Here is a 22,347-nt window from a genome sequence, read left to right as displayed (position 1 = left end):
ACCATGTTATGCTTTCAATTACTTAAAATGTAAGGAAATATTACACAGAGGTAACGAAAATAATTAACTTTAAAAAGAGATACAAACTTTCTTTACATATTTAGTTTTATTTTGTCAGTTTACTTGGATTTCAAAGGTTAGTGCATTTTTTACATTAATTACCCTGCTTTAGAACATGATATTTTGTTTCTTGACATTAGGGTCCTTCTATTTATTTACATGTATAAAATAGGCAATTGTTTAAACAAATTCTTTGCTGACTAAGGTAACATTTTTCTGGGCACAATGGCAGAAACAAGAGAAGAGAATAACCAGAATTGCATACTACATGCAAGTGGAACAGATATTTTATTCAGTGCAGGCTTTAACACTTATATTTTCTAAAGACCTGTTTTATTTTAGGAAAGTTGTACTATTGTTCTTCTGGGAGAAGCTTGTAGCTTCTTGATTTGGGTGAAATAAAATATTTCAGTATATATGAAAAGAGAGGTAGATTCCTGGCCTTCTGACCACTGAGTTCCTCTGAAGTAGAAGGTCCATTATGAAGAAACTTTTTCTCCAGATGTTCCTAAAATTATTGTTATATAAAATAAGCTGAAGGCATATTTTTAAAAAGTTTTGCTTCGGGTTCACAAGAAAATATGTACTATTATTTAACAATAGTTAAATATTATTTAATAAAAATATCTATATCCTTATGTCAACGCTTAGTGCTTGTAAGTTGGAAAACCAGCTATCATTAGCATCTAATTTTTGAGAATTTAAAATAAGTTTTTAATTTTATGTACTAATTCTTCCTGTCCTCCCTGCCCCCATGATAGTATTTAAATGGAGAAAACCAAGGATATTTTCAGCTGCCTTTGTTTTCAGTTAAATATCAGAGTAATTTATTATACTTTAATTAGAAACTATGACTAGACTCAATCTTAAAGGTCTTTCCAAGAGTAAAAGATTCAATGGTTCCATGAAAAAACAACTTTTGTCAGAGGCTTCTTATTTTATTATTATCTTGGAAATGAGTGAGGTTATTTTCTTTGGAAATGGCAGCAAAAGAGAACATAAATTTACATCATTTTAACTTATTTTCAATACATAAAATTAAGAGATTGAAAGAGTAGCTTAATTTAGTTTTATCCCCTGAAGGTATGTAAGCTTGGAAGTTAAGAAGGGCAGAGAAAAATATGTTTGCAAAGATATTTTACCGTTCCATGTGTGCTCAGAGATAGGCTTTTGCAGACATTCAGGGATATTCATTTCTGTTATGCATGTTTTATTTATTTTACTTTTTAACATAGAACCATAAACAAATTAAGCAGTAACTATTTAGGGATGTTTTATGTCCCTAAAATGGGATGTGTTTGAAATCTGGAACAGGCATATGTTGTGTTGAGAATAGTAAATTTCTTGTAAAAATCCACCTATCAGGGCATTTTCTCCTCTTGAGACACATATATAGTTTTCATGAATGTTAATGAGGTTTATAGAACTGCAAAGGAAAACGTGCACCAGAGTATATATTGTATATATGATATTAACATCCCATAGGGCTTTTGTTTTTTCCTTCATATGCTATGGAACCCAGAGATGCACAAAAGATCAGCTTAAGTCTGACATTTTGTTTGTTGTATTTGGCATAATTGCCTTTGAGTGTAATGAGCTCCTGACAAACCTGTTCCTGTCCTGTTTTGGCAGCGGTCTGGATATTTATTGATATGTGTACATGTGATCAAATGTAGTTGCCTAAATACAAATTGACAGCTGAAAGAAAGCTTTGGCTTTCCCAATGGTTTATGCTGGGTTAAACGGGGATTAGTAATTGTTTTAACTGTTGAAATTTCCCATTTTGTATTCCCATGACTTTAGCTTGTTCTGCTTGAATACTAAAATTCTTCAGAATATTAATCCAGTGCATTGAATCCTTCATTCAGTAGCCAGGACTCAAACAGTTCTGCTTGAATTTAAGATCTATTCCAAAATGTGAAGGAAGCATTTTAGCTGTGGATAATGAGATCTGACAGTACCTGAGCTGCAGGAGGAGATGAAATCACTATCTATAGAAAATAATATTTTTTCTACATATTCAGCTTAAATGTGTGCACATCCTGGTAGCTGAAACATCTGTTTCTAGCTTGTTGTTCCTCATGGCTGCTTCTCAATTGGATTTCCTCAAGCAGGTCCAAAGCTTGTCACCTTAGCCAGGGTCTGTTAACTATCACCACTGGCCCCACATTAAGTAGGAGGTTCAGGGCTAAGCTAATAACTCTCCTGCCTTTCTGACTGATCACAGTGATTCTCCCTGTGGCTACTTATCATGCTGTGCTCCTGTGGGAGGGTTATCTTCTTTGTCTCTTTTTCAGCTGGGAATTATTTTTGTTTTCTTCATTCTTAAGTTTTCAGGTGCTAATTCTGAAAGGCTTGTCACTTTCTGAAGCAGCTGTTTGATTTCCATCCATTATTTCTCCCTTATCAGTTTCATGCTCTCTCACATATCTAAATTTTGCAGCTTCCTTTTCTCTGGCTGTTAATGTACCTGCTAGTTTTCAAAGCAGAAATTGTAGCTAGACATGAGGCAGAATGGATGCAACAGAAACATGAACCTAATGCTAGTTTGTGTGAACCTTGAATCAATTTCTCTTGTCACAGGTGAAGTGATTTTCACAATTTTTGCTTTAGTGTACAGTGCTGCTTAGCATTTTAATGTGTCCTATGTAGTTTATTAGGCTGTACCTACCATGAGCTTTCCAAGAGAGCTCAGGAGAGTTGAGTGAGAGAGAAGAATCTGCAAAATTGCTGATTTATGGTCACTGACTGCCTTGGAGCCTCATGTAAAGCGTTACTGAAGTCTATGAAATTGTTTTGATTGGCTTTAATGGGCATTGAGTACAGCCCAGAATGAATATTAGGGCATTCAGTGGAGGCTTTTTGCTTGTTGAGAATTTTAGGAAAGATGGTGGTAGTGCAGGCAAATCCATGTGACTTCCCTGGAAATCCTTCTGTAGAATTATAGAGATTATTGTCCTACAATTGGAAAAAAACGAAAGCCAAAAAGAAAGAACTTTAATCAGATTTGAAAAGTGTATCAGGCTTGATATAATGTGCCAACACTTTAAGAACATACACAGTTAAAACTAAGTTCATTTAATTCTCACATTAACGTCTGATGTGCTGTTTTGGCTTTTAAATTCTCCCTGTCTTGGGTAATAATGCTTTATGTCACCTATATTAAATGTTCATTTGATAAATGGAAAAGACGCTGGTGTAAAGTGTTTGACAGAGTTTGTGTTTCAGGGAAAACTTAAATTAGGAGGGGAAAAAATTTGGCAAAGAGAAACAATATTGTTATCTCTCCTGTATTTAGGTCTGGGAAAAAAGCTTCCTTTGTCATGAGTAATACTGTGGAAAATTGAAATATTGTTTTACTGAGTGAAATTAGTCTGTCTTCCAGTTCAGCTTTGGTTTTTTGTCTGCATGTGAAGAGATCAACACAAGGACACCCCTGTGCCTTGTGAATAGTAGCTTTTCAGATTGAAAACAACGGTAAACACTGCATAATTCTCACACACTTGTGTTTCTCACCTTTTATTTTACTGTACTATGGTTAGCTTGGAATTAGTCAGATCAGTCACAAAACTTGGTATAAGCAGGGACATGAAAATATAGCCCCTCAGTGAACAGCCAGTTTTTTATCCTAACAGGATCTGCTTGCTTTCACTTTATCATGCCAATAATTGCGAAGGCTGAACTGAGTTATTAGGTGCTCTTGAAAAATTTTAATGATTTAAAATAAGATCTCTCCAAATCTATTAAGCAGCAACTGTATTTTCAGTCCATGATGTAGTACTGCAAATTCTTAGATCTCTTTCAAAGGTCATGAAATGAAGGCAAATTGGTGATGGCAGCAGATGAGAAATGGAATCTGAACCGAGATGCAGCCTAAATAGGAGTGATCCCCAAATTGTTCATGAGGTAAGTCTTACAAGGTTGCATAGCGTATGTCAGAAATTGTTGTAAGTGAACACAAGAGAACAGCAATGACAAAGAGCATTGGAAACTGAAATGTGAAGAAAATAATGGCAAAAATGAATAAGAAGAGATGACTGGGAGAAGATTACAGGAAGAGGTAGGGATGTATGGGAAACATGACAAAATATATAAAAAATCAGACAGCAACTGAGCACCTGAACCTCTGTGTGATTGTGCACTCCGGACAGATAGGACAGACAGAAGGACAAGAGAGTAAGGATTGCCATCATAAGAGTTCTCTTGCCAGTTAACAAACTAATTTTTAATTTCTTCCTTTAATTTCTTACCTATGGGTAGTTATTTCATTGTTTCTTACTCTCCTTTAGTCATAGTGTCCTTTTGAATCTCATCCTTTCTGGCCCATCATCCTTTCTATTCTAATTTATTGTGCTATTTTTCCTCAAATATCTGAAGCTTTCTTCTTTAAACACTGTATTTGGGTCACAAGTGGCATGGAAATGTTGCATTGAAAGGGCTACTAGAAGAAAATGCTTATTAGAATTTTTTTCAATTTTTGTTTATGAATATTTAAATATTTAGAATGTTATGTAAATATAAAACACTACTAGCCAAGCTCTTACTATAACTTACTCTAAGTCTCATTCCTAGATGATTAAATTAGGACAGTGATCTATGTAGTCAACTCAGCTGAGCAGTGGCAGACAGGAGATTTATTATTTTGATCACTAAAACTTGCTGGGGAGTTTAGTGAAACTCCCACCCAGTGTACTGGCCGTGTTTTGGTTTAAGTTGCATGGAGTTTATTCTCTTCAGAAAGTCTGAACTAGGCCACTTGAACAAAACTATGAAACAGAAAAGCCCGTATTTCTTGCATTTTTTATCTGCAATATCAAAATAAATTTAACAGGAATAGATGGAGCATTACAAATAATAATGAAAAGTAAGCAAAAATAGTATTTGTCTTTCTGTGGTAGTAGTCTGTATAGTTGTCACTTAAGCACACAGAATAATAAATAATATTGCTCAGAATAAAAGAAATACCGCTTTTTAAAGCGTATTTTAATTAATTCTGCAAGTATAAAAAATATGACACTGACCATGTACAGGAAAGCAAAGAAGGGAATAAAGAGAGGACAAATACAACAGAAAAGTTATTAATAGGTCTGTAATGATTGGAAGTTTATTCTAGGGTTGAGGTAAAACTTAATGGTTCATAAATAGCAAATTCATTATGTTTTTAATACTCAGGTTATATTAACACTATATAACATCTTTATGGTACCATTAGTACCACTTAATCCTAAACTAAGTTTGGAAATAAACATTTCCAAATCTTTTTTTCATGGAACAATTGGCCAAATGAATTATTTTTACAATAAATATTACCTGATTAGTGCATGGCTCATTCAATCATAAACAGACTTATAAATGTTTTATGCCAAGTATTGCACAGAGTTCTTAAATGTTAACAAATTAATTTATTTTAAAGGCCGTGTCAAGGTGAAAACACCAGGGCCTTAGGCAGCAGGACAATACATCACAGAGCCATTTCTCATTCAGTTACAGTAATGGCAAAGGATATGTTAAGACATAAAGTGTGATATGGTTTGTTAAATATTCATTTATAATTTGCATTCATTATTAAATCATGTGCTAGAACTAATCTTTAATCTCAAAAATACATAATGTGTCATGAAGTCTATTTGAAAACATAACAATAAATATTTTATGCTTTTTATGTTTCTTTTTAAAGGTTGACTAGAATACACCAAAATGCTTGTCATTAATGTAATTTAATTATTCTGAGGAGATTCAGTCTGCTCTGATGTGGATTTCAATAATTTATTTCAACCTTTAGATCAATATAAAATAAATACCTGTTTGGGAGATGGGCTGCTCTATGATTAATGACACTTTAGCTCTCCCAGCCCGCCATAGCAACACCGTAGTTCATTGTCTGAAACGCTTGCGGTGCAATGCGGTAGCTCCAAGAGGTTGATTTTGCTGAGGTCCCGAGCACTTTGCTTGGTGATTACAGTGCAGCTGCTTCACTGCTTGTGACTGCTGGAGATCTCCTTTATATGACACAATAGCTTAAACATTTGTACTGCTGGGAGCTGTACTGCCTACAGTGTCATATTTGCTGAATATCCATGGAACTGCTATTCCATTTCCAGTTCACACCCTGAGAAGAAAGGCCTGGATGAGAGTGGCGAGGGTGATAGAGAAGTGATTTGTATTATAGGAGACTAGGAGCTACTCAACGAACCATGTAAAAACAGTTCATTAAAATGTTGATGTGCTTGGCTGGTTAATGCAAAGAGAGCTTTATTGCTGTCTTATAAAACCTCAGTAACTTCAGATTGGAGTCAGATCAATGCATCTGTAGTAATTCAGACAAATACCCAGTTTAGGTTAAGAACCACCAGAAAAAAAAATGGCAAGAAACAATAATCTTAGTCTTACTTCCAAACTAAAACCCACTTGAGTATTTATCTTGTACTACAGAACATCCGTACTTGGTAAAAGATTTTTGGACAGAGCTACCATGTGTCAAGGTTGCCCTGGATCTTTTCAACCCTGACATGTCTGTTAGGTGGGATCTGAGGTGTTCAGATGTTTGCTAACTCTGCAGCACTTGTGCCAAGGCTCTGGGAATACTTAGGATACTCTTAAGGTATGTACTGTGTCCTGTATGTGCCCTTTACACCTCACCTCATATATGGCTCTGGAAGAATTCTGGTTATCCTATTTTTGGAGACTGCTGTAAAGAAAAAAGAAGTTAAGCCTCTAAATTATACTTCCCATTTAACTGTTGACTTGACATATGAGTAAGCACGCACTTGAAAATAACTACATCAATGAAATGGCCTTGTTTGTTAATTTGTCCTGAACAAAGAGTGTGATTGCCCTAATTAGATGCCATGGGATTAATATTAGCAAAAGTAAATCCACAGTAAAATAAAGTTTCCTGGTTCCTGTCAGAGGCAGTGGCAGAGAAAACTACAGTTCTTCACACTAGCTTAGCAGGCAACTAGCAAAGACAAAGTGCAAGGAGAATGGGGATTGTCCAAAAGCAAAGAAGTTGCATAGGAACCCACAGAAGAGTAGGTGGAGCTGTCTCGGAAGCCGTGCTGGTCTGCCTAAGAACTTAGAATGAATTGGGTGGTGATTAATAAAGTAATGAAGCAAGCTTTCCTTCCCAAAAAGCAATGCCTTTGTTGAACAGTCGGGAGTCTTCTCTTATTACTCACATTCTTCTGAGAACTGCTAAGAGAGGAAAGGAATCTCTTTAAAAGATGCATAGTCAGAGCAAACCCCTGACTCCTAATAAGCCACATCCTCTCCCTATCCTTCTGGAGAATATGGACCATCAATTTCCGCATAAGATGAAGGGGAGGCAAAGCAATAGTTTAGCATCCTATGCATTATCTCTCTTTTTATGATTACAAATAGAGCACTAATGTTCATTGACCCATATCTCATACCAGGTATCAGTAGCCAGGTCCAGACTTAGGTTATTGTTCCAGCATGGGATTAGGCCATGTGATCAGAATCAAATTTATCTAATATGATTACTTGATTGTGACATATCTTACTGGGGCTGTATGTATGCACAGCTGAAACTTGAGGACATAGAGCAAATGCTCTTAAGGCCCTAAAGAACAGTTGTCAGTGCTTTTACAATGAGCTTCAGAAAGGTTGAGGAGACACTCTCTATTGGGTTAATTAAGCTGTCCTTTTGCTTGCAAGTTTAAAAGGAAAAACTGAGTTTGCTCCCCATGTGGCTTTCCCAAACTCTTTCAGCTGTAGCTTTAAGCTTAAATGACCCTCAGTCCTGCAGCATATCAACCTGATGTATATAATTGATTGCTAAACATTTTTTGCAGCTTGTTAAAGGGTAAGGCTAAAAAAAGTAATATGTGAATGTTGATTAAAGTGCTTTTGTAGAGAGGGGTCAGAGATATTAGCAAGTTAAAAAGAAAGTGTGAGCTCTGCTGTGGTATGCTACTTCTAACCCGTATGCTTTATTTTGCGTAATTGATCCCACATGTTTACTCTAAGGACATTTTTGTCAGGTTTCAAACTGCAAATATTAAAATGCATTTAGAGTAGGGTGTGCTTCAGTAAGGACACTATGCAGAATGCTCAGCAATGTAGATTGCTGGTATTATAATGGCAATGTTTATAATAGGAATAATTACAGTAGCTTGTAATTGTGTGGTGAGGTAAGAGGAAAAAAATATCAAGGTGTAAAACCTCAGAGTAACAGTAAAACTGAAATGGATGAAGACAGACATTCAAATTATAATTCTCAGCAATTTTGTTTTCATTATAATTTTTGAGTTTTTAAAAATAACTGCCATAAGCCAATGTGTTTTTCAGGGGTTTTTCATAGCTACGCAAAAAGTAGAATCTGTCACAAAGTCTTTACAGTTTCTTTTATTGAGAAAGGTATGATGCTGTTACACGAACAGACTGAAAAACATTCTGACTGTACATCCAGGAGGTTTTTGTAATGACTGGATATCTGCAACAGAACAATGGTTGATAAGTTTGTTAAAAGGCAAAGAATAAACCCCCAGTCCTTGTCTGGGAAACAATGCCTCAAAAGTTTAATAAGCACAACTTTTTAATACCAATATGATTTTCTATATTTTTTTCTTTAAATCATTAGCACAGTTAAAGAAAAGGTGGAACTTGTTAGAGTTGCCCAGCCAAGTTAATTATCAATGAAAATCACAGGATTAGAAGAAAAGTTTGGCCGTTAGTATTTCTCTGCTAACTATGCCAGTTAAAGCTAGTCACAAAAAACCATTCACTGTGAGTTGTACACAGACACATCTGACAGTGAATATAAACTCAGAGCTTTGTGTATATATTGATGAGTAAATAATGCATAAAAGCAAGTTTTAGTTTTCACCAATCCAAGTGGGATTTGAAACAGTCATTTGGGGGTGAAAAGTTCAATGTTTGATGTACAGGACTTCTGAACTGCCCCCTTCCTCTCCATAGCTTGGTTTGTCTGTTTTTCTAAAAAGTCTAAATGTAGAGCCTTTATTTTATTGAACACTTTAAAAGTAGATTGAAACACAGTTTAGTTCTCTGGAATGTGGTAGGTCAACAGTTATTTTTCAAAAGGATGTTCTATATTTGTATCTATGATATTAGAAATTGGACAGAATATTTGTCTGGATGGTAAAGTCTAGCAGGCGTTTGACATTATTAAGTCATAACGTTATTTTAATTGGTAATATCATCTGCTAATTATATGTATCACTTATAAGAATAAGACTCAACAGAAGAGATTTGTTTTTAAAATTGCTCAAGAAGATGTATTTCACTTTTGAGATTTTAGATAAATTTATTTTTCATGTAACCTAAAACTATAAATAAGATAAACTTAATGTTACTTCAGTTCCCCCATTTACCCATAAATAGGAACACTGCTCTTAATATTGTAAGTTTTATTTTTATATTTTTAAAAAAAGACAAAATGGGTTTAATTTAAAAAATCCTAGTCATTTTTTAGGGTACTACTCCTAAAAGGTTTTGAGTCTGTCACAACTTTTTAGCTGCATAGACAATATGAGTTAGCTAAAATGAACTTGTAATCAAAACCAGACAAAAGCTACAAGCAATAAATCCTATTGCAGAGGTAAAATGATTGGGAAAGTGACAAGAGGAAATGAGAAAGGAATATCTCTCTTAACATGGTGTGTTTTATTTTTAAATTTTGCAGAAAATTATCAGCAAGATTTTATTTTTAACTGCACAATATCTTGTTTATACAAAATTAGGTATGTGCCCGCCTTTAACTTGAAAGCTTTGTAACCCAGACAAAATATTTCTGGAATAAGTTTCATTTAAGACAGAACAACAGTGAAGTTAGAAACAGGTTTGTGTCTTTTTTTCATGACTAGCCCATGTCTATTCTCTATGAAATTGATGTCAAAAAAGTATTATATATTTTCAGTGGGAAATAGAAGGCTGCCCTCTACTATCCTTGTCAGGACGTCGTATCCCTTTAATCATACTTTTCATTTCAGTACATTGAAATTTCCGTTACCAAGGACAACATCATAAATAAAAGTGTTTGTGAAATTTTTACCTGCAGCTTCCTAACTTTGTGCATTAAGCATGAGACTAGCAGAGAGGTGGTCAAATGTGAAAATTTATAATCATTTATTACGTACGGCTGAAGCGAGAAGGGAATAAAAGCGTGAAGGCATACATCTATAAACTGGAGCAGAAAAGCTTAAATGAAAAGTAAAGTGAATTTCTGTGTCTTGTCATAAAGTAATGAGAAGCTAGAGCTTTATTCATAGCAACCCAAGATGCATTTACTCTCAATCTAGCTTTAGCAGTAAATGCTTCCCTGATGTATTGCTTCGGACTTACAAAGAAATATTTGTGCTCTACATAATAGTATAGTTAGGAGAATTACTGCATGGCTGAGGAGATTCTATAAAGGTTTATAGCTGGTGCTGTTACTGTAATTTAATCACAATGTAGCTAATGTAGTACTTTAATATCACACGTTACTTTTTTATTTACCATTTATTAGTAGCTGACAGTCAATCATCACCACATCATAAACAAATCATGCAGGATTCTGTAGGAACCCTGAAGTTCCAGAACAGATGCACTGTAGCTTTTACATGTGCTCCATAATGAACTAGACATCAAATTACTTTTAAATGGAGTAATCATGTAAGTCAGGGTTCTTGTTTTCATTCAGTTCATCAGCCAAAGAAAATGTTTCAAGCCATGAATACAAATAGTGTTGCATATTGTGCATACGTGTTTGAGGCAACACACCAACCCTTTACAAGGAATACAGAGGAATGTCTTCAAAAACAGGAAGAAGACTCCGGTAAAAGACACTGTGTACAGGAATTTGCACATACTGATGAATGCATTTACACAGACTAAGAATTGTGCTCTCTCACTTTCAGCCACCTTTTTGTTAGGTTTGCTCTTATTTGTAAATTGAGAAAGTAAATGTAGCAGAGTCCACCAAATACTCTTGAGGCACTGAAATCACAGAAAATATGTTGAGATGAGAAGGATTTTTTATCTTAAGAATATCTTAAGAATAATTTTATTGTCCTTTTTAGATGCACTGTAGGACCAATTTATATCAGATTTGATTTCATTATCAGGTTTTAGTACAGAATCATAGTATTTATCTAAAGTCACTTGTGTTAGCGAAATTAAATGCTGATTGGAACTCTGGAAATACTGCCTCTTTGGACTGAAACGTGTGCTTCTTTCAAGACCCTAAAGATCTTTTAATTACAAACAAAATCTTTGTTTTCCAGTCCTCTCCAGCTGTGGGGGAATGACTAGTAACCAACATCAGACTGCCACACTGATTAATATGTAGCAGTAATAAGCCCCTCAGAGATGTATGTTTATGGGCTATTGGTGCATGTCCTGGGTATGCTGCAAAGGAACAGCCTGAACACCAACTGCCTTCAATCACTTGAAAGGCTTGCCAATAACTCTAGTAATGCATACCCTGGCATGGCTTACTGCTATTAGAATATGTCTCTTTAATTCAAATTTCATGGAATTTACCCTTTGATGGTGAAAAATCCTTCCTAGAAGAAAAATGTAAAATATTTGGAGAAGGTATGTGGGAACGCCCCTGCTTTGCCATAGAATAAATCAGAATATTAAATCTCCTTTTTCATTCAGCATTGCACTGCTTATGTTCACAGGTTCTCCAGACCAACTGGACATTTTCAAGTATTAAATCTGATGTAAATGGATTGCTGTTGATTTGACTTTTCTTAAGTTACTTTAAAAAACCAAAACAAAACAACCCTGCCCACTTTGCTATTAGGAGAAGCCTGTGAGCACTCTTTTCCATAAAATTACTATGTAAATATTTTAGGTCCTAGTAAACTCTTGAGTTTTTTTATGTATTTATTGACCATTTAATATATTTTAAAAAGGAACCTGAATCACTATGCTATTCCCTTGTAGTTAGCTCAGGTAAATGGATAGCTGTGCCAAGCACAGCCAAATAAAAATGGCTACTGAATCTTTAAACATAGAATTATTGGTAATACGTAAAAAACATTGTGGAAGGAAGACACTAGTAAAAAACCATCCTCATATCTGTCTCTATCTTCCTTTTTGCTTTTGAATGGCTCTCTGTGCACATTTACTTTCAGCGCATTCTCGAGTGGTCACCAAAGATCCAATTTAAATCACACTGCACAGAGATCAATTAATTCTTAGACATGTTCTATTCTAACTGTTGTAACTTTTACGGGCATTTTCTGGTTAAACTGACAAGAGATTGAATTGCAGACACTAACCTCTATTTTTGAAAGGAGGATTTAATACCACGTGCATTCAATTAATACCTTTGTGTCGATATTTATTCAAAACCTTTATTGATCCTTGAAAGCCATAGAACAATTGTTTCTTTACAGGATTATTTTTTAACAATTATTCTGCTGCCTACATTTGGGACAAAGTTTCTGGCATTTAGTCCTTCTGTTCTAATCTAATTTTATTGTACCTGCCTGAGCAGCCTGATGCAGTCTCCTAACTTTTGTTTGACTCTCCTTTTCTTGTGTTGTCCTTACCTTTCCTCACAGACCTGCTGATCATGTTGCCCCCATGTTGCTCTGTGTCTTATCAGGAGTGGCTGCTTTCCTTTTCTTGCTAATCACGTGTGTAATGTTAAGAAGGATGCCACTATGTGAGGAGTGGAAAGGCTGGCAGGAAAATGTTCCATGACTGTTATGGATGGTCACTGGGATCTAAAAGAGGTGCTGCAATGCAAAGTAAGATGATTCTTTGGAATATAAAACTTAAATGTCTGCTTTCCATAAAATACATTGTTAGAGCACTCTGTCTCATTTACAAGCTAATGTGGAAGTTTTTTTCCTATATTTTTCCTTACCACCTTATTTGCTTAACTGAATTATGAATTATTTAATGCTGGGCAAAAATTAAAACTCAGTTCAACAGAAATTATGCATCAACTTGCATGGAATTCTCACACTGTTTTTCTCAGAAAGAACCTTGAAAGTGTGTGTTGTTTTTAGGTGTAAATAACTTGGTTTTATCCACCTTTAAAGTATATATTTCTGTGAGGTCTTTAAAAACTCCCAAATTAAGCCAAATGTAACTTAAAAGTTTCTGGGGTTGTTTGGTGGTGGTGGTGGGTTTTTTTTGTCCCCTTAAACCCTCCCCTCCCCAGTTAAAATGTTTTTATTTATTTTGACATGAGAACAGGGAACATATGCATTTTAAGTCAATCCTGAAGTATCAATTAATTTCAGCACCTATTTTGAGACAGCGATTTAAAAATCAATTATTTATATAGCTGTACAGTTCAATTTTTTTTCCGTAAGGTAAAGTGATGCAAGTTCTTTTTATTAATTATATCTGAGGCACGGGTGTTTTTCAATCTTTTTCTAAAGGTTAACTATCATCCTCAAGTGAGCAGTTTAAGGATTCATTGCATACTCTATGAAAATTATGAAGAGTCCTTCAAAGCACAGAGGCACAATGGATTTTACTGCCACAACACACAATTGAAAGCAGAATTTCAAAGGTGTGTTTGGAACCCAACATACACTAGAAATCTAAATGGCTGAGATAGTTTGATCATGCATAAGGAATCAGAACTCACCGTGGCTTTCACAATTATGTGGCTGGGCTGGCCAGAAAGAACTCGAATTGTAAACTGCACATATTTGCTATGCAACAAAGTGAAATGTAAGTATGACCCTTGGAAATGACTTTCATATGAACATTTCTAGACTTAAAATAAATTTCTAAGTTTCTCCTTCAAAACAATCTACTGTACATTTGACACCTGGATCTTTGGAAGCATCAGACTTTTTCCTTTTTCATCAGAATTATCATCCTTTTGAAAATACCAAAAACCAGTATTTGTAACTTTTTTCATATTATTATGAAAACCAGGCCCCATCTTGCAAGCAAGGATTAAAAGACAGAAAAACAGGCAGTGATGAAAAATGCAAAACTTGCAAGTTTGTTGCTGGGTAGTTGCTCATTTGGGTAAGTTTCAGACCCACACCAAGACATGAGTAATTTAATACATCATTTTGAAAATACCAGTGTATTAGTATGGGACCATCAACTATTTCCCAGATCTGCAACAGCAGTTAGATTCTAACTCATTGAGAAATTAATACTGAAATCAGTACAACTGGGATGTCCGAAGACGTCTGCAAATCTGGACCTAAGTGATTATTGTCTCTCCCAGAAATTCAGAAATAGAAAAGTGTTGTATCTGTTAAGAAATGACATTCAAATAATTTCTGAGAACAGCATTTTTATTAATGTATTTTTAAGTTTTAACACAGTTATTGCATCAACAACAGGGAAGCAGTAATATCTGAAAATCACCTGATACAGTGATCTCCCCCTACAATGAAAACCTGAGGATTATTCAAGAGAAGGATTCACTGTCCTTGCACTGGAGGCAGCACTTATGGCTGTCTTTATGCCTTTTTCTAATAATTCAAGGAGAAGTTTGTACCAATAACTGTCCTGTTGTGAGCTAAGAGCCTTCTCTGTACTTCTTCTGTGCTTCTCTGTACTTCTCTGTACTTCTGCAGATCTCCTGTTTGAAAGCCCAAAGAGGCTTCTACTCATAGAAGATGGCAGCACCAGGAACCTAAACTAGTAGGAAAAGATGTATTTGGAATGAGGCTTCAACTACTGTTTCTTTTACAGTGCACATCTAATCCACACAGAATTGATCTGGTGTGAAAAATGGGGGAGAGGATAACATAATAAGGAAATTAGTTCTATGGGAAATAGTGTCCATCATGAATTCTTCTCCCTGAAGAGAATTTAGATAGAAGGTTTTTATGAGAGCTTTTTTTTTAGGCTTGTAATGAAGTCTAGGATGAATAACATTCCATCTAGCATGTGTGAAACTGTATGTGTATTTTGACATCATAAAGGAATATTTTAAGCTATACAGGTTCCTCCTAGAATTACAGCTTAAAAAAAATCTAACACATCCAACCATTAATCTCAAATCACTATTATTGTATATTTTTTGTTACAGTAAAGTAAGAATGTTTAGGATGGAGTCTGAGTAACTGTTCTAAATGCTTCACGTGTATGGAAAAGATTCTGCTCATTTGAATGGGCAACACTGGAGTGTTTTTTAGCTATTCTCTATAGGTTTACAGGGCTCTGCCTATTGGTTCTAAAGAACCCCAGAAAAGAAATTCATAAAAGCAGATATTGCATTCAGTATAGTTCACTTAAGTTTTTCTGGTATATGCAGTTGCAGAAAAGCTGTAACCTCATGCTTTAAATTACTATAAAGCAAAAGAAAGAGCAATATACAGTGGCTTCCAGTATGTGTAACAGCCTTGAGATCTTTTGCAACACACTTCCCTGTTTGTATATACATAAGCTGGAGAAATTCTTGCAAATACAAACCCATAAACTGCAATAATACTGGGATTACACTTTGACTGTGTCCTAGTATTCCTATAGAGATTTTACAGTGATTCTTACAGTATAATCTGCATCACTGTAATGCTAAATTATTTCTTAAGAGATATTTTTTTCTTCACCTCTAACAATATTGTACTGGCTCTGAGTGATCTAGCCTAAACTCATTAACCACCTTGTGAGATGTTATTAAATGTAAGGAATACAGAATTTTGCTCAAAGTGTATGAATCAACATTTTTTGCACCACACACACAACACATTGCAAATAGGTTCTGTGCTTATTTGTGTGTGTTGACTTATTTTAGGTGGAGCAGACCAAGGGCATGGATTAATTCCTTGGGTGAAATATAATCCATTTCCCTGTGTGCTCCCTAAAATGAGAAATTGGGGTTAAGTGACACAGACAGTAATCTCTGAGTTGATGACAAGTACAAGGAATAGATGCAGTTGGAAGAAGTTATAAGCCTCTAAAAGTAGGTAGAATGAAACTTGCAGTTCTTTCCCTGCAGCCAGTATTCTAAGTACAAAAACGTATAGAAAGACACGTTTTGTATAATGGTGGAACCATGCAAAGACATAGAAGACCAAGCTCTGAGTGCACTGGCTGTTTTCAGACCACTTTGTGTGTATGTGGATAACAGACTACTGAAAAAAAGGAACTGAAGTGTGAGTCTCCTCTCTCTGTGACTGGTGCTGTATAGATTTTTGATGTATATGGTGATGGTGGGATTATGGTAATTTATTTTATCAGAAAAAACCCCAACTGGCTTCATGTCTTGGCTTTTTCACGCTCTGAAAGAATATCTTGATTTGTAAAGTATATCTCTGAAAAGAAGAAACAGAAGCAGGAAAACTTTTTATAGTATGATAAATTTCCATTCAAAGCCCTGAATCCTGTAGCCCTGATTGTAATGCTTATAGACTTATTGCAAAGGTCAAGTTGTCTTCTTTAAGGACAGGTGGAAAATGGATACTGGTCACCTCAAAAAGTAGATTAACACAGGCTTGTCTAGGTACTCCAACAGGATCTTAGTAAGGGGGTTAAAAAAAATTGTTAGCTGACATATTTATGTCAGAAATTTGTTATATCTGCCATATGAAAGCTTATTCTGACACCTAAATATCCTATCTTTGCTTATGCTGAGAGGTGGAAGCTGATGTCTCTAACTCCCTTCCAACTTTTTTTTTTTTTACGTGGATGCTTCCTATCATCCTAAACATACCTTTGTGCAGAGAGGTTATTGCTGGCTTTATCTAAAATAAACTTCAGGGCAGGCTTACGTTTAGCAACATGGAATGCTAATTTGCTAAGGCTGTGGAGAATGAGCTGTTCTTTTGATATCCTAGATCCCAGTTATTCCACTGGCTCTTATTACATATAATTTCATCTCAAGTTTTCTATGTGGCTCCTTAGCAGCATGTAAAAACTGTTTGTGTACTTCAGTCCTTGCAGAGATTTTCAGTGTGGAATTCAGAGTTACACTCTGCCTGTCCATTTCCACTTCACCTGACATTAATAGAAGCATCTTTTTAATATGGCTCAGAACTAAGGATGAACCATCTGGTTCTTGATGCAACTGAGGAAAAGAGCAATTAATCTCCAAGGCCAAAGCAAAGAGTCTGTTCCAGGGTAAGTTACTGATTTGCTCCAGGACCTTTGCTATGACAGTTTATTACTACCAAATTTCTGAGGATCTGTTAATTGGAATTACAAAATTTCTCCTAGTTTGGTTTTTTTTTTTCCAAGTTCTAGTTTTTATAGGCAGAAAATTCAAATCAGTCACATTGTTTCCTCCTGTTTCCAATTGAGCGATAATGATGAGAGCTGAAATAGTTGTTTGTGGGACTGTGACTGAAATTTCAGAACAGTACTGTTTCAAATGTCAGACTTCTTAAATGTTGAAGTAAAGATTTCAAACTTCTTCAACTATGGTACAAAAAGCCCATAATTTTGGAATTGGATATTCTTTGCATTGAAACTGATGTTGTATGACAAAAGTTTCCTGAGGCTTACAGTTTCTAGCACTGGTCTGGATTTAAAACAAACTGTAAATCCCTAATCTCTCCTTGCTAAGACAATTTTTATTTTTTTTAGGTTTACAGAAAGACTGACTGTGTGAGCAACATGAATCCTGTTTGCAGGCTGCAGTTTTCATTGCTGCAATAGGGTAATTTTCTAGTTTATGAAAAAAAGCAGTTTTAGTCCAGTATAGTGGCATATGATCTACTAGCTTTCTCTCTTCCATAAATCAGAAAATTTCTTGCAATCCAAACATTTTCAGTGCTGGAAATTTTTAATGCTTTAAAATATTGAATTGTTTATATTAGGTATTAATTTATTTAGAATATATTTAATTGATTTTTATTCTTCTAGAGGTCTTCTATCTAGTGTTTACAGGCATATTTTGCTAATATGGTTTTATTTAATTGATCTTTTGAGGTATTACGATAAGGATTTTAGTAGCTGTGAATTCTTAAAAACCCTTTTTGGTTGTCAAACAAACGAGAGACCAAATGTTTAAACAGGAGAAGGATGAAGTAATTCCACATTCTTGAGAATGCATATACTGAAAAAAATGCTGAAATTGAAAATATCGAAAGTATCATTGTAACAGTCTTAACACACCAAAAAGTGACTGCAATTTATTGTCTAATCTTGAATGAAATATGATGTCAATAAAAAGGAAATGTCAAGTAGTAACAGAAGGAGAGACAAATGTTAAAATCAGGGAAAGAAACTTCTGACAAAAACAGCTGCCATGCAAATTTCTGTTGCCCTAAAGCAGAATGGACTTGTGATAAGAGTGTCAACTTTCAGTGGTACCACCCAAACTGGAACAGATCCTGACAAACTTGCTAGAGATTAGAACTGTCCATAGACTGATTTATTCAAGATAGCAAGGACAATTCGGGAAGACCTGCCAAATTTCAAAGCTGAGCAATCCGTTCACGCCCTGCCTGGAGTGACAAACGGAGCTGTAATTAAGCACCCGGCAATGCTTTCCTCGGATTCCAAAAGGCAGGATTCCAGCTCACCCGAAGGTTTTTAACTTCTCCTTAGTCGACCAAGAACACATCCTACTTTGGCATGAGACCTGAAAAATGACAGGTGTGCTTGCAGGTTCTCTTTTCTTCAGCACGGCCAGATTTTCTGTCTAGAAATCTTTACCTTTTCAAGGCATAGACAGCTTTATTCTGTATGGATATGGATATGTTACTGAGCACAAGGGGCTACAATTCCTCTGGGGGTTCACATGTGCTACCAGAACACAAAAAATACAAATGTGCTTTCTAAGCTTCTTCATGAAGGAATTTTATTTTATTTTATTGATCCCAACAAGTACAATAAACAGTTCTGGATAAAATTACTGGCTTGATCACAACACTGTTTAATTCGCAGAAGTCAAAGTACATCTGACCAGCCTGAGCGACTGAGGCAGCTGCTCACAGAACCACACTGCTGCTGACACCAGGGTCCACTGAAAAAACAGAGAAGGTCTTTTTGCAATGAATGAGTTAAAGAAACTGAACTATCAATTATGTAAGACCATATTATCGCTAACATTTCAAACCACCTGAGGATTTGCACCTCTTTATTTTCATCACAGATGGACCACACACTATCCTGTACAGGTAATTGTTGATGACAGTGTTATGTGGAAAATGACCCCTCATTATCAGTTGTGGGTGCCAAGACCTCATAACTCCTTGCAGGCAGGCAATAAGTAAAATCCTTGTTGGGCTGATTCTATTAGAATAATTTGATTTTAGAGGACACCCCTGCCCCGAGATAAAACAAGGCAAAAAGCTCCCAGAAGTCTACAAGAATTATGAATTAAGATAAGAATGTCCACGGCACTTCATATTTCTAACAGTTAAATATTTAAAGGAGCTGTTATCAAGCTCAAGAAAAGCAAAAACTTGACATGCCAATTTAAGATCTGGAATCTTTAATAATTTGTTTCAAATTTTCTGTAAGATTTGTGAATATCCAAACCTAAGTAATTAATTAGGTTGTTTTTCTGGGATGATAAGAGATTCACAGATTTCAGAGGAGATTCAGAAGCAATTAAAAACATTATTTTTGCATACCTAGGTTAAAAAGAGCATTCTAGTCTTGGAAGTCTTGAATGTAAAATTCCTTTTTTACTCTTAATATCAGAGCAACCAGTATTGTTTGGAACTGAGTTTTGGCAAGAATTTTAACTCATGAAAGCACCTGAATAACAAGCAGCATGTGGTCTTACTCTCTCTTCTGGGATCAGCCTGAAAGAAACTTTTTACCTTCATCTTAACAGCTGATTATTCATTGCCCCTCTCTCTATGGCAGTTACCCATAGCAGCCTCTTGCCTGGGATGGAAATCCCTAAAATCCTAGGAACTTGAAATGAATTAATCCAAATGTCTTCAAGTAATTTGCATGTTGGATTAAAAAGTTGCAATTTGTTTGCTATTCAAATGTAGTTTCTTACCAGAAAATATTTTTGCTTTGAAAATCAAGAGTTTTTTCCCTGATATATTCAAGTAGCCGGTTTTAAGTATTTATATTACAAGACAGGGTTATTTTACAAATAAATTTAAAAATAGGTTATAAACCCACTCAGTGAATCTGAGTTATAGAAACATTTTCATAGCAAACTACATATTTTGTATTTTATTTACATTTGTTATTCTATTCTTCCTAGTAATTTGAGTGTGTTTTTCAGGATCCTGCCTGCAGATTGCAAGAATCAGTAACAAGCTGCACTGTTAACTCAGATCCTGGATACACATCCTTCAATAAGGCGAATATGTTCACAGAAACTCATTGAAGTGAGTATTTTGTTTGTTTTTAGCTTGTTTAGTCTGATAAGAGGCCAGTGTGAAGCAAGCCCTTCAAAGAACTTTGGTGATTCATGTATACTATCTTCTTGGGTTATTTTTTTTTCTGTCCTCATACATTTCTTACTTTCTTCCTATTTAAATTTCTAAAATAATTAAGTGTATACATTTGTCAATACAATATGTGGGAGTTTATTTTTAGTGTAGAATTTGGTTTCTTACTTTAAGTTTTCCGAAAAGAAATATCAGAAGTAGAGATTGTTCACTCCTCAATTTGCCTTAGCATCTTCGTATTTTCATTTTTTGAAATAAATTTATTTTGTTGGTCAAAAGACCATTCAAATATAAAATTAAAATTTCTAATTAATGTTATAGATCCTTTGGTGCCAAGTTTTTAATTTTCAAACAGTTGAATATCACAATATAGTTGATGCACTCCCATGTTATCAAATAAATGCTCAAGGTACAGCTTATAATGTTGAAAAATAGAAAAATAAATTGACCTTGATGAAGTGTGTCTTCTTTTGTCTGTTCCCAGGAAAGTTTATTTCAGGTATTTCTACTGCTGAAATGATTAGAGTTAACAGCTTTTTCCCTCCATTTTATTTTACAGGGTCTCTTCATCTTCCTGATATATGGGGTGTACAACACAGAGGTAAGTCTGCTTGGAGTATCTCAAGGCTGACAGAGTGAATGAGAGAAATGACAGGTTTCTTATCTTGATAACTGAGGGACAAAGTTGGCTTTCCATATGAGTGTCCTACTGCCCTTCATGCTTGGACTGGCTTATATGCATCCCAGCTTACCATTAAACACAGACACCCTGAATAAAGGGACAGACTCATTTCTCATAGGCATTGACTAATATTTTACTGCTGCTTTAAGTTTTTTGAATTCCTGGTCTGTCTTTTAACACTTAGCTAAACCTGACAGTCCTAAACTGTTGTAATCTGAAGCACATTTTGAAATTAACTATTACTTTACATGCTATGGAAAGGAAACTGTATTTAAATTACAGAAGGAACAAGTTTTACTTACTCAACAAAATTTTAAAGTACAGAAATGGCATCAAATTCCACTTTTTTGCATCAATCAGATATGTTTAAGATCTGACCGAACCTTTGCACCGGTTAGGGTTATGAAAAGTACTTCCTATTTATAGGCTCATCTCTCATAAAGGAAAATATTTTTGACAGATAAAGCATAAAAATTATAAGGAACTTATCCACCTTGTTCCCTTACTTCCATTATGTTAATGATAAAAACTAGTGTTAATATGTCTAATTCCAAGTTTTTAAGCCAAGGTACCTCTGACGTTTGCATTTTAAAACCTTACAGAAATATAAAAAGCTTTCAAAGTAAATACTCGGGAATTAAGCAGAATTCTATTTATATTTTATTACCCTCCAAGGAGGGCATGGATTATTAGAAAAATAGTGGAAAAGGTCTCCTGATTAACTGAAATAAGGTGCTATTTCAAAATAACAATTTTATCTCATTTCTAGTATACGGATGAATTATTTCCGCACATGCAGCTCAACCAATGAGCATCATTAGTATGGGTTTCGCTGCAGCAGTGGGCCAAAGAATCCTGTCCTTGGCCCCGGGGAGCTGAGCTGCCGGTGAGGTGTCCCAGCCCGCCGGGGGCGAGGGTTGCACTTAATGCTCCCAGTTTGCAGCTGAAAAAGGGTGAGATCCGGGGACCTGCTCCCCAGTGTGTACGTGGGAGGGAGCGTGGGAGCAGCGTGTGTAAAATGTGGCCGACTGATACATCCGACTCGAATATCGGTAGTGTTTCAGGTGTGGGAGCGGAGTGGTTCCATTATCTCCGTGGCGTTACGTGCAACTCATGTCGCCGGTTTGCGATCAAACAGCAACATCCTCGAGCCTTTGTTAAAAACGCTCCGTTGCGGCCCCTCTGCATCTACCGCTTCTTCACACGGGTCACGAGCGCTGCAGAGCCCGCAGCTGCTGCCCGCCTTCGGAGCTCCGCGCAGCCTGGGACTGGCCCTGCCGCGCGTCGCGGGGCAGCACCTGCGCTCTGATCCCGGGCTGCGCCCGCCCCGCC

At 35.7% G+C, this 22,347-nt stretch overlaps 1 protein-coding gene across 1 annotated transcript in view; it reads left to right on the top strand.

The window, feature by feature from the left end:
• The window catches only part of ZNF281 (zinc finger protein 281), a 38,805-nt gene that overhangs the window by 11,180 nt on the left and 5,278 nt on the right, over positions 1-22,347 (top strand). The window contains exons 2-3 of the mRNA XM_008630466.2: positions 20,893-20,934; positions 21,854-22,286. Coding sequence (XP_008628688.1) covers positions 20,893-20,934; positions 21,854-22,286 — 475 coding nt within the window. The remainder of the gene's footprint in view (positions 1-20,892; positions 20,935-21,853; positions 22,287-22,347) is intronic.

Source organism: Corvus brachyrhynchos, unplaced genomic scaffold, assembly GCF_000691975.1.
Source record: "Corvus brachyrhynchos isolate BGI_N302 unplaced genomic scaffold, ASM69197v1 scaffold101, whole genome shotgun sequence".
Taxonomy (NCBI): Eukaryota; Metazoa; Chordata; class Aves; order Passeriformes; family Corvidae; genus Corvus; species Corvus brachyrhynchos.
This window is presented reverse-complemented; position numbering and strand designations above follow the sequence as displayed.